This window comes from Chiloscyllium plagiosum, unplaced genomic scaffold (assembly GCF_037043375.1).
Source record: "Chiloscyllium plagiosum isolate Xiang-an unplaced genomic scaffold, Cpla_swu_hap1 HiC_scaffold_26, whole genome shotgun sequence".
Taxonomy (NCBI): Eukaryota; Metazoa; Chordata; class Chondrichthyes; order Orectolobiformes; family Hemiscylliidae; genus Chiloscyllium; species Chiloscyllium plagiosum.
Window position 1 is genome coordinate 19,936,479 of NW_028270164.1, and position 15,041 is coordinate 19,951,519.

At 38.3% G+C, this 15,041-nt stretch overlaps 1 protein-coding gene across 1 annotated transcript in view; it reads left to right on the forward strand.

Moving 5' to 3' along the window:
- rassf5 (Ras association domain family member 5) overlaps window positions 1–15,041 on the forward strand; it is a 128,263-nt gene that overhangs the window by 17,698 nt on the left and 95,524 nt on the right. The window contains exon 2 of the mRNA XM_043716600.2: window positions 10,162–10,283. Within this exon, the coding sequence (XP_043572535.2) occupies window positions 10,162–10,283 (122 nt within the window). The remainder of the gene's footprint in view (window positions 1–10,161; window positions 10,284–15,041) is intronic.

The following is a 15,041-nucleotide window of genomic DNA, read 5'->3' on the forward strand; positions in this document are numbered from 1 at the left end:
TAGCATTTTCTGTTTAGAGGACTGAACGTTATAGAGGTAAACCTCATTTTGATGGTTTTTTTCTGACAAGGAAGCCAAGAAATAGCTATTGGAATTTTTCAGTCATTAGGAATTTCACTAAAAGCCCAAATTATTGCTGATAAAGTTACTTTTTGGCTAGGCTTTTCCACTAATACAATTATGTACATTATCTCCCTAGTTAGCTGTTTCTGGCACGGATTCTTGTTTGGTTCACTTCTGTATCCATTCAATTGCAACTGCTTCTATTACACATATGTATACAATTGGCTAAATATACAGGATACTTCAAAAGCAAAAACCAGTCAGTTGTAAAGGGTGGGTCAAAATTCTGAAAGATGTGCAATACTGTAGTCAGAATTTTACCATACAGAACAATATTATTTTGGGGTAACACTATATTTTTCCCATTCCTTTACCTCCTTATTTTTGTGTGTCAGCTATAGTTCAGTTGCAACCACTCATCTGAGTCACAAGGGTTCAAGCAACACTCCAGGACTTAAATACAGAATCAAGGCTGACACTCCAGTGGAATACTGAGGCAGTGCTGCAGTGTCAGAGGTGCATTTATTTGTATAAGACATTAAACCAAGGTCACATCTGTTCCCTCAGGTTGGCATAAAAGATCCAGTTGGCACTTTTTAAAGAACAATGAAGAAATTATTACTCTTTTCCACACTAATTCTTATCCCTCACCAAAGCATTAAAACAGATCTATATAGTAGTCATTATTAAATTGTTTTTTTTTTGTGAGCTCACTGTGTGCAAATTGGATGCCACATTTCCTACAAGACAACAGTGATGTCTAAGTACTTCATTGGCTATGAAGAGCTTTTGAGGTGTGAACATAAAAAGTGCAGTACTAACTTTAATCTTTTTTACATCTATAAATAGATCTCCAAATCCTCTCCAGCGCTGTTCTAAGCTCCTCTGCTTGGATGCTGTAGATGAGTTAGCGAGTTTTGAGAAGATTTGTAGCTCAAGTTGAGGTTCTGGATATAGGTTTGCTCGCTGAGCTGACAGGTTCTTTTCAGATGTTTCGTCACCATACTAGGTAACATCTTCAGTGAGCCTCCGGATAAAGCACTGCTGATGATTCCTGCTTTCTATTTATATGTTTGGGTTTCTTTGGGTTGGTGATGTCATTTCCTGTTCTTTTTCTCAGGGTGGTAAATCAGGTACAAGTCAATGCTTTTGTTGATAGATTTCTGGTTGGAATGCCATGCTTCAAGGAATTCTCGTGCATGTCTCTGTTTGGCTTGTCCTAGGGTGGATGTGTTGTCCCAGTCGAAGTGGTGTCCTTCCTTATCTGTATGTAAGGATACTAGTGAGAGAGGGTCATGTCGTTTTGTGGCTAGTTGATGTTCATGTGTCCTGGTAGTGAGTTTTCTGCCTGTTTGTTCAATGTAGTGTTTGTTACAGTTCTTGCATGGTATTTTGTAAATAACATTAGTTTTGTTGTTTGTATAGGGTCTTTCAAGTTCATTAGCTGCTATTTTAGTGTGTTGGTGGGTTTATGGGCTACCATGATGCCAAGAGGTCTGAGTAGGCTGGCACTCATTTCCGAATTTGATGTAGGGGAGAGTGACTAGGGTTTCTGGATGCATTGTCTGCTTGCTTGGGTTTGTTGCTGAGAAATCTGCGGACTGTGTTCATTTTGAATACACTGTATAGACTCATTGTAGAGGAGTCTTGACTTAAGCACTGTTTTGTCAAAAGTAGGAAGAGTTTGGAGGATGGCATACTTTTTGAGTTTGTGCTTTTTTCGAATGAAACAGTTTGGAAGTTACGTATAAAGGAAGCATTGTCTTTTTGATGAGCTTTTGTACAGTAGGTTAATTAGGCAAGAAAACTCACTTCAAGTAAAAGTTTGGCTTGAATCAAAACTAGTGTTACAACTACTGAGTTCAACTGAAATAAAGCAGCATAAAGCAGAAACTTGCTCTTTCCTTGGAAATTTGAGCTGAGTAAAAATAGTGGTTTCGTAGCGACAAATTCCAAATATTGTGTGAAGAAAGAAACATTATTTGGTGTGCTACTTTACTTGAGGGCCCATCATCCTGTTTTGGGCAGATATTCAAAGTTTGTAACGTTGGTCTGATTCCCATGGCTACTGTATCTAAATGACATCACCTGCAGTCTGGGTGTGGTCTTGGGAATATGCATCACTAAGTGTGATAACATTGACACTTGGTGATAATATTTTGCTGGAAAAATAATGTGTGCTATTATTGATGCACAAATTAGCCAGAAAATTCAAGAGTTACACTAAGTTGGAATCTCCCGAATGTACTGGTTGATGTACAAAACTCCACTGACTATTTGTTTGCATAAACAACAGTCCATCTTTTTCTATTTGTTCTTATTATGAACTGATTTTTGCACATTGAGTCAAGGCTAGAACTGGAGAGTAAGTATGTTTTAAAAATATTGTAATAATTGTTAACACAATACAATCAACCCTGAACAATTTAAATTGTTTCCTTTTAGTGCACAATTGTTGGCAATTTTAATGTTAAATTATTATTTTGCATTCTGAATTTTTCTGTTCCTTTTTATCCAGTGTGTCTTTCACAATTTTTTTTTCTCCGTACTCCTATTTGACTCTAACTAGCCCTCCGTCTCCAAATATAATTTGTTGAAGGATAGAGTGCTGGTTCTGCTTCTGATTGAAGTTTCAAATGCCTTTGAGTAAACCAGTTTGAGCTTAAGCTCCAGGGAAAAAGCCTAACATTGTCAGATGCCTCGATCCAACAAGATCCAGTTCATTATCACATGAAGTGTCTACTGACCAGGATTAATTGTGAATGTTGAAAGTGTTACAAATTATAATCAAATTGGAAGTGGTTAAGCAAGATTTTTGGAAATGTCTTTACATTTTAAAAACCTCCTTTTTCCATTTTAAACAAATTGAAATCCTTCAAAGATTGCACATAATTTTATTTTCTTTCCATCTTCTTGTGTACATTGCTCATTAAAATAAGGCAGGGATGAGATTTTACCCCACGCTGTTATAATTATTTTTTAAAAATATACTCTTAATTACCTAGCCTTATGAGAAACTGCACGCCATGAGGTGCCACACCAAGCTTATGAACATACAACCATATTTGATGTATGGTGGCAAGACATGTGGTAATTGTTCCTTCATCCCCAAAGTAGTCAATCTGCTAAGTGTCTGTCAGGGCACTGTAGATTGTGGGTAGAATGGTCACTAAATGTTGGACTATGTAGTAGTTTGTTACCCTCTTAGCATCACAGTGGTGTTGGAAGGGAGAAGGGTTGGTAATGAGGAATGAACTAGGCTTCAGTAAACAATTTTGAGACAACCTGAGCACAAGTAGGTCAGGAGCTAGCAATGAGAGTTTGACACTTGCGTTTGAGACTAGTGGTTGTAGTCAGAAACATCCCAATCAGGAAATGTAGCCCCTTAGTGAGAGGAGAGGAAGTAAGTGTCAGGTGGGCAACAGAGACTGCACCCTCAGGATGTTCTGCGCCAAAAACTGAGCCTCCAATTCAAGTGGGAGAACCAGTGCTACAAGAGACTGTGACTCTGGGCAGCTGGCCACACAGATTTTTTCCCACATGGCAAAAGACCTCATAACTTGTGGCATTGCTTGCCATGCCTTGCCTGTAGCTGTCAAAACCATCGTGGTTTTAAATTTCTTCATGCCTGACTCTAAGGGAAAGCGGCTGATCTTGTTGCCGTCTATGAATTGGATGCACACTATGCATCGCACCTTACGGTATAAAAACAGAATTAGGCCATTCGACCCATCGAATCAGCCATGATTGAATGGTAGAGCAGATATGTTTCTCAATCCCATTCTCTTGCCTTCTCCCTGTAACCTTTGATCCCTTTACCAATCAAGAACCTATTATCTATATTGTTATAGAGTGGGGGGTAGATAAATTGTTAAGACAAAGGAGGCTTACAGTTGTAGATAGTTGTTTAATGTTCTCTTTTGGAGTTAAAGATTAAAATTGCTATTTTTTCTTTAGTGGAATATGAGTCGTTCTCTGTCACTCCATACTTTAACAGATTACGAGGCAAGGTGAGCTTTTCTGTGTGTTTGGTTCATTTAGCAGAAGGGTTTACCCCGTGTTGTAACCTATTATCTCTGTCTTAATTACACTCAATAACTTGGCCTCCATTTCCTCCTTAAACTCCATTTGAGTACAAATCCAGAGTTCTCAACCTCTTCTGATATGACAAGCTTTACAGCCCTGGGATCTTCCTTGTAAATCTCATTTGAACCACACATTGCCAGCACATTCTTGCATAGACATGGGGCCCAAACTGCTCACAATATTTGAAATGTGGCCTGACCAAAACTTTATACAACCTCAGCAGTACATCCCTGCTCTTGTATATTAGCTTGCTTGAAATGAATGCTCTTATTCCATTTGCTTTCCTAACTGCCAACTTAACTTGCATGCTAACCTTAAGAGAATCCTGACTAGGATTCTCAAGAGCCTTTGCAGTTCAGAATTTCAAAGCCGTTGCCTGTTTAGAAAATAGTCTATGCCTCTATTCTTCCTACTAAAGTACATAACCTCTCACTTTCCAGCATTATATTCTATCTGCCATTTCTTATCCCACTCTCCTAGCCTGTCCAAGTCCTTATGCAGCCTCTCTATTTCCTCTACACCACCTGTCCCTCCACCTATTTTGGTGTAATCTGCAAACTTAACAACAGTGCCCTCCGTTCCTTTGTCCAGATCATTAATGTATACAGTAATGTGAATAGTTGTGGTCCCAATACCCCTGAGCTCCTCCACTAACCACCAGATGCCAACAAAAAGACCCCTCTATCCCCAATCATTGCCTTTTGCCAGTCAGCCAGTCCTCTATCTATGCTAGTATCTTGCATGTATCACTATGGGTTCTTACCTAGCAGCCTCCTATGCAACACCTTGTTAAAGCACTGATGTTATGACTGTGATAGGGACCTTTTTAATGTTTGAAGAAAAAATCCAAACACTTGGCATTTACTGGCAGAACAGTGTGACAAGAGTTCATGTTTGAAACAAAACCTTTTATTTGTCAAAAATGTAAGTAATGTTAAATGGACACTATAGATTGGTTTTAACCAATACATCATGAACTCTGTTTTAGTATTTACTTCCTCCAGTCATTCCCTTATGTTGCAAGAATGTTGAAGGTGCACTCAGATTTCACTGGGGACAAATCCAAACATCTGCCATAGTCAGTTGGAATTCACTGATGGGTTTGATTTAAAAAAATTCTTGTGCAATAAAGCTTGGTATTTTTTCACTATACAGCAATACACGTCAGTCAGCATCTCAGAAATTATTACTGCTCAAGAAAACGGAAGTTAGGTCTAATAAAGTAACTACCCATAATGGTATAGTTGGGACACCAGCTAAATTGAGGTCTCTAACTTGGTGATGTATTGGTCATCTTAGATGCATTGTTTTGTTTTTTTTCCCATTCTGAAATGATATTCTGTGTATTTCAGTGTGGTTGACCTAATTTTTTTCCATAGCTGTTTATTCGTAGAAGAAACTGTTTTTTAAATTTCATACGCACTTTATATTTATATTTAATCTGTCATCAATTTTCGTGTGAAATCATATTTCAATGTTGCTGATTACACCCTGGTGCTAGAAGTGCCATAGCCTGTCAAACATCCTATTCTGGCAAAATTAATTGATAATCAAGGTTGACAGGTCTCATGCAATTTCAGCCAGTCAAACCCTAGTTCACAGGTTAACTGTTCCTAATGAATCACAGTCATAACAAATAGATAGAATTAGAATTAGAATTAGATATTAAATTGTTTCTGCTTGAATTTTCTGGCTGTTTCCTGCACACGCCAATTTGAAAACTAGAACTCCATCTATCAGTTTCAACTTAATTTTCCTTCTGGTGAAGTTGAGCAAAGATTTCTTCACCTTCAGGGCACTTCCAGGACTCCTGCAAATCATTTATTCTTCAGTATGCTTGACCGGATACGATCTCAGTTTTTGTATCAATGGGCTCAAGAAAGAGTTTATTTTTATGCCTCATAGATTAAAGAGGTTAAGGCTGGGAAATTTTGTCCTATCAAAGAACTGATGACACATTAAGATTTCTGTTTGGAGTGATAAAACAATGAGCCACTTTGGTTCAGAAACAGGAATTCACATTCCTATTTCTCAATTTAAAAACCTTATACTGGACTTTCCCTTCCCAGTTCCGCTTAACCATACATGGGAGCTGAGTGGGAGGTAACTGATATTATTCTCCTTGAAGCAAAGGAGAACATAAGGGAGTAAAATAGAAGCAAAAAATGGTAGATGCTAGAAATCTGAAATAAATGCAAAGTACTGGAGAAACTGGCAATGTCTATGGAGAGAGAAAGAGTCAATATTTTGATTCTAATATAACTTCTTCTAAAGAAAATTTTAGGCATTTAAAAAAAAAAGTCCTGACAAAACCAGAGGTGGTTTGTGAAATTCTGTTCTACACCACAGTTAAATTTAACTAAGGGTAACCCCAAGGATCATGTGACATCACACAAAAAGAACCTTAATTCATCATCATCTGGGGAGCAAAACACTTTTTTTTATGAAACTAAAAGAGAATGCTATTTGTTATGTCTGATTTTGATAATTTGGCAATATTGCTCAACTGACACCACATTAATCTTTTATAGTTGTTTTGAATTGACTTAAACAAGGTAACTGGTCAGAATATTAAGTAAAAAAAAATTGAATAATAAAGGTGCAAATTTTTGAACTGGGTGAAGATGTGGCAATATTAAAGCTGAAGGCTCAAATTTGACTGATTTGTTTCAACTCCTGGGGAAAAAAAATTCAATCTCCATGCTGAAGTACTGTAGCAGCTGCTTCAGTTGAGCTTGAGATTGTTTGGCTTCTCATCTGACAGAATTGGCTATCTTCCTTTGAAGTGTTCTACATTTCAAATTTCTGAGAAAAAGGAGCCCTTATCAACAGGAATCCAGACACAAAGGAGATGGGAATATTTCCAGAATGAAGTTTCACTTTCACACCACTAGTCCAACCCTTCCCCATCTCAAATTGTTCACTTAAAGCCCTATGTGAGGATCCAGGCAATTACTTTTTTTTGTATCAAAAGTTATGTGGTTCAGGCAGCATTGGTGATGTTTAGCAGGAGACCAAAAAACATGGAAAAATTAAAATTTAATGGGGGAGTAACAATTAGTAAGTAGCAATTCTTGTCTCGTGGAGCTCTTTCTGAAATTGTCGTCATTGGAATCAGATTGTTGGCTGTTTTATAATAAAACTGGAAACTGCTGTTGAATACTTTTTATTATTTTTCAATGTTATAAAACTTGTGCACCTGCATAATAGTGCTGACATTGAAAGGATTTAACTGTAAGTTGTTTCTCATTTATGAGAACCTGAGAGTTGTTTGTTTTTTAAAAAAGGTTTTTAAAAATTAGAGTTTTAAGGAAGATTTTGTTGCTAGATGTTCAACTAATTACTTTCCCTCAAGCTGCTGTGGTGTGGACTTCAGCGAAAAGAGTTCCTCCGGCTTTGTATTTGAATGTGTAGATAATAATGAAATTTAGGGAACTCTTAGCTTCAATGGAAGGAATGGAGCACTAAATAAATCAGTGACTTTTCAAAATCTGGTGGAGAATGGTGATTTTTTTTGTTCTAATCTATTTGCATACATAACTTTTGCAGATAGACTTCATGTTGCCCCATAACATGTAAGCAACTTTCGAACATGCTGCACAGAATGATTTATTTGATAAAGATCAAATTAAAACATCCCACATCAAAATTTTTAATCTGTTAGCATAATGGTTGCAGACTGCTCTATTCATATTCTGGATTAGTGGTGCTGGAAGAGAATGTTAACAGGCTTGTGTTGCCCTGCATTACAAATGTGAATATTAATGTGCTCAACTCTCAGCTAGGAATTGAATTCCAACTCCACTTTGTTGACCTTCCCATGCAAGGAGCTGGTCTGCTTTTGTTCCTTATCTGAGCAGAACAGCAAAAATTGCATTTAAAGTAATTATTTCTTCTGCCATATTTTAGCCATTCAGCTGCACCCTCTAGTGGACTGACCGTAGAAAAACATAGTCGACGGCCTACTGCCTGGACTTTCCCTTTTTTCGTTTGAGGAACACAAATTTGATGCAATTGGATAAAAGTTTTGATGTGACTGGAGAAAGGGAAAAATGACAAGATGGGGGAAAATGCAAAATGATTATTCTTTTATTCTCGCAATTATTCAAGTCGTATTTACCTCTTGCACTGCCCTATATTTCCAAAGTTAAAAATCGCCCATCACCAGGTTATAGTCCAACAGGTTTATTTGGAAGCACTAGTTTTCAGAGCACTGTTCCTTCATCAGGCAGCTGTGGAGCAGGATCATAGACACAGAATTTATAGCAAAAGATTAAAATGTCATGCAACTGAAATGATGTACTGAACAAATGGCATTCTAGGTTTGTTCAATACATCATTTCAGTTGCATGACACTGTAACCTTTTGCTATAAATCTGTGCCTTATGATCCTGCTCCATAGCTACCTGATGAAGGAACAGCTCTCCAAAAGCTAGTGCTTTCAAATAAACCTATTAGACTATAACCTGGTGTTGTATTTTTAAACTTTGTCCACCCCAGTCCAAACTGGCTCCTCCACTTTATTTCCAAAGGCATTGATTCCTTGCTGAGATACAGTTTGTCAGATAATAGAAGCTCTCCAGTTTGTTTTACAGAGGAAAATACATTTTTCTTTAGCCCAAACCGTTCAGACTACAAAAGGATTTGGATAGGTTAAGTGAATGGGCAGAAATTTGGCAGAAGAAATATAATCTGGGGAATATGTGAGCCTGTCCAGTTTGGCAGAAAGAATAGAAAAACATTTGATTGAATGAAGAGAGACTGCAGAATTCCATGGTACAGGGATCAGAGTATTTGGATACATGAGTTGCAAGAGGTTAGTCTGCAGGCAAGTCATTTAATGAAGGTGGATGGAACATTGTCATTTATTGCAAGGGTAAACAAAGTATAAAAATGAGCATATCATGCAACTGTTGTACGGTGCCTTGGGTTGAATTTAGTGTTGGGCACAGTTTTCAGTTTCTTAAGAAAGGATATAGTACATTTGAGAAGTTCAGAGAAGGTTCATTTGAATGACTCGTGGAATGAAGGGCTATTTACAAGGAAAGAATGAACATTTCAATCCTATGCTGAGTGGCGTTCAAAAGAATGAGGTAATCTTATTGAAATGCAAACATCCTGAGGGGATAGTCAATATAGGTCTTGAAGGAATATTTTCTTTTGGAGGAGTCTTGATCTTGTTGGGATTACAGTTTCTAAAAACTTAGTTCAAACTCCTACCTGAGATTGAGATGATGAGAATTTATTTTCAAGCTTGCTTTTTGTTACAGAGCACTAGAAGCTGGTCCAGTATAGGTATTCAAGATGGAGTTAGATTTTTTAAAATGGGTCAAAGGAATCTAGGTTTATGGAAGGTAGGCAGGAAACGAGAACTGACCTCACAATCAGATCAGCCATTATCATAATGAATGGAAGAACAGTCTCAAGTGACCAAATGGTCATATACTCCTGAATTCTTGTGTAACCGTAACTTCAAACATATATCCTGCTCTATTTAGTCATTTCAAAGTCAACCCTTCAAGTACTGAATACAGAATTGCATAGGAATTACTCTTTCTTGTATGCCATTTAACATTTTTTCATTCTTTAATTTATTTCTCCAATTGATTTATTGATGAAGTCTGACACCAAAATTCTGAAGTCTCCATGCTAATTGTGGTTCTATGCAGAGAGTGACTTGTATAAAATTGTGCCTTTAGTCTGTAAGATTTACCCAAAAATAGAAAATTTGATATCTGATTTAGAATATTCAAAACTGTATCCATTTGATTGGCCCAGCAAACTTAAGTTATCCCATTACATTGAATGTGTGACAACGTGTTGCCCAGTGAAGACCATTTGCCCTGTGATCATTTTGCTTAGCAATTCCTATGTTCTTTACCTATTGGCAAATATGATTTTATTCACTCAATTTGTGATATCTCTTGCTGTGGACTTAACTATATGCAAAACCTTCATTTTGTTAAGCAGAATTCCATTGAATTTTGATTGTTATTTATCTTACCTGCACAGATTGCAATTACACCGTTCATCAAGAGTGTAGGAGCTTCATTAAACTTGACTGCCAGCGAGGGAAACAGCTTTCAGCAGAGAAAATCAGCCCTGCAAACACAATGGTCCAGTCTGAAAGTGAGGTATTAATTTTTAATGTTCTAATTTTCACAGTAGCTTTTATGAATAACAATAACCATTCCTTTGCATTTCTGTTGTGCATTGTCGTCAAGTATTTCCAGTCAAGAAACTTACTGATGAGAAACTTTGAAAATGTCAACAGTTAGCTGACTTTTTAAAACATTCATTGCATAACTTTACATCATAAGGGACCACTTCTGCAGTGATGAACTTTTTTTTTGCAGAACACCACCGCTTTTTTCTTTCCTCTTAATGTAAATTACTTACCTGTGTTTGCATGGCACTTCATCCACATCCTACAACTTATTTAACAAAATAGCTTTCATAGAGATTGAGATATTGTATTATTGGTTATCGTTATTAACTCACTCACCAGCTCACTATATTCATTAATACCAGGTTCCTGTTCATTCATTCTTAACCCTTTACTAACCCGTTATTTACTATAACACAGATTTGTTCATTCATTCATAAACCCGTGGTTCCCTACTATACTTTACTATCATAAAATAGAGCTGAAAATGTGTTGCTGGAAAAACACAGCAGGTCAGGCAGCATTCAAGGAGCAGGAGAATCGATGTTTCAGGCATGAGCCCTTCTTCAGGAATGGGGGCTTTTGCCCAAAACGTCGATTTCGCTGCTCCTTGGATGCTGCCTGAACTGCTGTGCTCTTCCAACACCATTATATTAATTAGCCCTTACCAACCATCTCCTGAACCTGAATAGATTCCTCAATTAGTACATACCTGTTAAATACCTTTTAACTGGGCCATTATCCCTTTAAGAAACTAACTGACAAAACAGTACTTCCATGAAATTGAGGGAATTAATGAATGAAACTCACATTGGCAAATAGTAAACAAATCTCACAACCCAGCTGCAATAATCAGTTTAATATTTTTTTATTAAGTATAGGTACAATGTTTAACTTATTTCGAGCATGTAGGCCTTTTTACTAACTTTTTTACTAACATTTACTAACTGAAAAGACTAACACCTCTTAATTATTCAAGCAGTTCAGACAAACACTCTTAATCCCATCAGAAGTAGTAGCCAGCATTTAGCACGTTTTAACTCATTTTGCTGTCTCCCAGGACCGAAGCCCTTCAAACCTTTGTGTACTATACATAAAAGAATGTTAACACGATAGTTATGGAATTTTAATATATGTAAGAACTGTGTATAAAGGGGTTCTTGCAAGAACTGTATTTCAGGATTCTATTGCTGCGTTGAACTTGTGCTGTGATTGCTGAATAAAAGAGGCTATTTTCGCCCCTCACCAATTCCGATCATTATTTGAACACCATCCCACAAGATGAACATTGAAACCTTTCTCAGATTTTAGAAGAGCAATCTTGCTGCCTTAATTAAGGAAACACGTTACACTGTACTTAATAAGAAGAAAAAGTGAATATTTCTGAAGACATGCCTGGAATATGTGCCCAAGAAGCATGAGCTTGGCAACCTGGCAGAGTACTCTAGTATTCATATCTGGAGCTGTGACAGTCCTATTGAGAATTATGAAATTAAGTGAAATGCATGTATTAGTTTGTAGGCACCAGAAAAGTTACCTGATTGTTCCAAAAATTCACTAGTTCATTTGTCTTCAAGGAAAGGTAAGCCAACCAGTCATACTCTGGGTTATATGGATTTTGGTCATATACAAAGTACATGACCTAATATTATTCATGTAATGCAAACTGCCTATCTCCTGATGAAGGATGTTGTGGTTCTGTTCGCCGAACTGGGAATTTGTGTTGCAGATGTTTCGTCCTCTGTCTAGGTGACATCCTCAGTGCTTGGGAGCCTCCTGTGAAGCGCTTCTGTGATCTTTCCTCCGGCATTTGTAGTGGTTTGAATCTGCCGCTTCTGGTTGTCAGTTCCAGCTGTCCGCTGCAGTGGTCGGTATATTGGGTTCAGATCGATGTGCTTATTGATTGAATCTGTGGATGAGTGCCATGCCTCTAGGAATTCCCTGGCTGTTCTCTGTTTGGCTTGTCCTATAATAGTAGTGTTGTCCCAGTCGAACTCCTGTTGCTTGTCATCTGTGTGGCTACTAAGGATAGCTGGTCATGTCGTTTCGTGGCTAGTTGGTATTCATGGATGCGGATCGTTAGCTGTCTTCCTGTTTGTCCTATGTAGTGTTTTGTGCAGTCCTTGCATGGGATTTTGTACACTACATTGGTTTTGCTCATTCTGGGTATTGGGTCCTTCGTTCTGGTGAGTTGTTGTCTGAGGAGTGGCTGTTGGCTTGTGTGCTGTTATGAGTCCTAGTGGTCACAGTAGTCTGGCTGTCAGTTCGGAAATGCTCTTGATGTATGGTAACGTGGCTAGTCCTTTGGGTTGTGGCATTACCTCATTCCGTTGTCTTTCCCTTAGGCATCTGTTGATGAAAATGCGGGGGTATCCGTTTTTGGCAAATACATTGTATAGGTGTTCTTCTTCCTCCTTTTTGCAGTTCTGGTGTGCTGCAGTGTGTTGTGGCCCTTTTGAATACTGTCTTGATGCAACTTCTCTTGTGCGTGTTGGGGTGGTTGCTTTCGTAGTTTAGGACTTGGTCTGTGTGTGTGGCTTTCCTGTATACCTTGGTGGTGAATTCTCCATTCGGTGTTCTCTGTACCATGTCTAGGAATGGGAGTTGGTTGTCCTTTTCTTCCCCTCTAGTGAATCAGATTCCTGTGAGTGTGGTGTTGATGATCCTGTGTGTGTTCTCTATTTCTGTGTTTTTTAATGATTACAAAGGTGTCATCCACATATCTGACCCAGGGTTTGGGTTTAATTTGCGATGAGACTGTTTGTTCTAATCTTTGCATTACCGCTTCTGCTAGGAGTCCAGAGATTGGTGAGCCCATGGGTGTGCCGTTGATTTGTTCATATGTTTGGTTGTTGAATGTGAAGTGTGTTGTGAGGCACAGGTCCAGTAGTTTGAGTATGCCATCTTTGTTGTTAGGTTCAATGTCCTGTTGTCTGTTCTGTATGTCCAGCAGGTTGGCTATTGTTTCTCTGGCTAGGGTTTTGTCGATTAGAGGTGAACAGTGCCGTTACATCGAATGAGACCATGGTTTCTTCCTTGTCTATGTGTATATTTCTAATGTCCAAGAATTCCTGTGTTGATTGTATAGTGTGTCTGGATCCGCTGATCGGATGTTTCAGTTTCTGCTGTAGTTCTTTAGCCAGTTTGTGTGATGGTGTCCCTGGTAGTGATACTATAGGTCTGAGTGGGATGTCTGGTTTGTGCACTTTAGGTAGTCCATAGAATCTGGGGGTGTTGTTGCTTTCAGGTTTCATTCTTTGTAGGTCAAACCTGGTTATCTGTCCATTTTCTTTTTTGTCGGTTCCTCAGTGTGTTGTTTATCCTATTGGTGAGCTGTGGGGTGGGGTCAAATTCCCTCTTTTGGTAGGTGTTGGTATCTGCAAGTAGTTGTTGAGCTTTTTGGATGTAGTCTGCTTTGTCCAGTATGACCATCATTCTGCCTTTGTCTGCTGGTAGTATGATTATGTTCTTATCGTTTCTTAGTGATTTTAGTGCTTCCCTCTCCTTGGTGTTGAGGTTATGTGTTTGTCTTTTCCTTGTTATCAGAGGTACGATACTTTGTCTCACTGTTTGTTGTGTCTCTTCTGTCAGTCCATTCTTCCTGAGTGTGCATTCTAGTGCTGCTAGGAAGTCTGCTGTCTTGGCGTCCCTGTGGTTGTAGTTGAGTCCCTTGGCCAGTATTGTTCTTTCCATGGCTGTGAGCTGTCTGTGGGAGGGGTTTCTAACCCAGGTGTGTGTTGTGGTGTCCCCTCTGTTGTGTGTTAGTTTGGCCATGTTTTCTTTTAGGGCCATTTTTTTGCAGTGTGTGGTCCTGTTCTGTCCTATGGTGACGGCCTGTTCTATGGTCTGGGTCCATTCCTGATTGGTGGTTTTTGAAATTAACGATTTTTGGCACGCAATTTCTTGTCTGTATTTGTGAAGTCTGTCGTGAGCGTCTGTAATCATTACCTGGATCATCCTGAATCCCTTCTGTCTGGCTGTGTCCCTGGCTTGTGGGTTGTTGACTGGTGGTCTGTATCTGACACATGGTGGAAGGATTCGATTCTTCTCACAAACTTTGAACCTGATGAAGGAGCGATTCTCCGAAAGCTAGTGCTTCCAATTAAACCTGTTGGACTATAACCTGGTGTTGTGTGATTTTTAACTTTGTACACCCCAGTTCAACACCGGCATCTCCAAATCATGCTTTTGTCAGTGTTGTCCACATCCTAAGAACAAACAAAATAAAAAGCAATACCATCCCCATGATTCCAAAAAGAGAACATATCACTTTGTTAAACAGTTGCATTTGGCATATTGATAACTATTATGATATCAGAAATTATGCATAAATCTAAATGAATAAAAGTCTGGTGGATTGCTTTACAACAGAGCTGCTCATTTTTTTTTCCCCATGAGGGGACACATTTAACTTTTTGTCTCACTCAGGGAAAAGTAGGATTGGGTGTTGCTATTTTGCTCTGGATATGGGATGTCATATTTCAGAAAAATGAGGTTTGCTATGACAGAGACCTAATTGGGGGTGGGGTTGAGGGATTTGCAAACAATAAATTGATAATTTAAAATGATTAATTTATAGAAATGGCCATTCAAAAGTATCAAGCTGGAGATCCAATAAATAAGGTCATACTTTTCTGTAAAGCAGAACTGGCGAGAGAAAATGACTAAGTCCCAAGTTAAACGGTTGACATTAAGCTGCTTGCTGCTCTTTCAATCAAAGATTGTT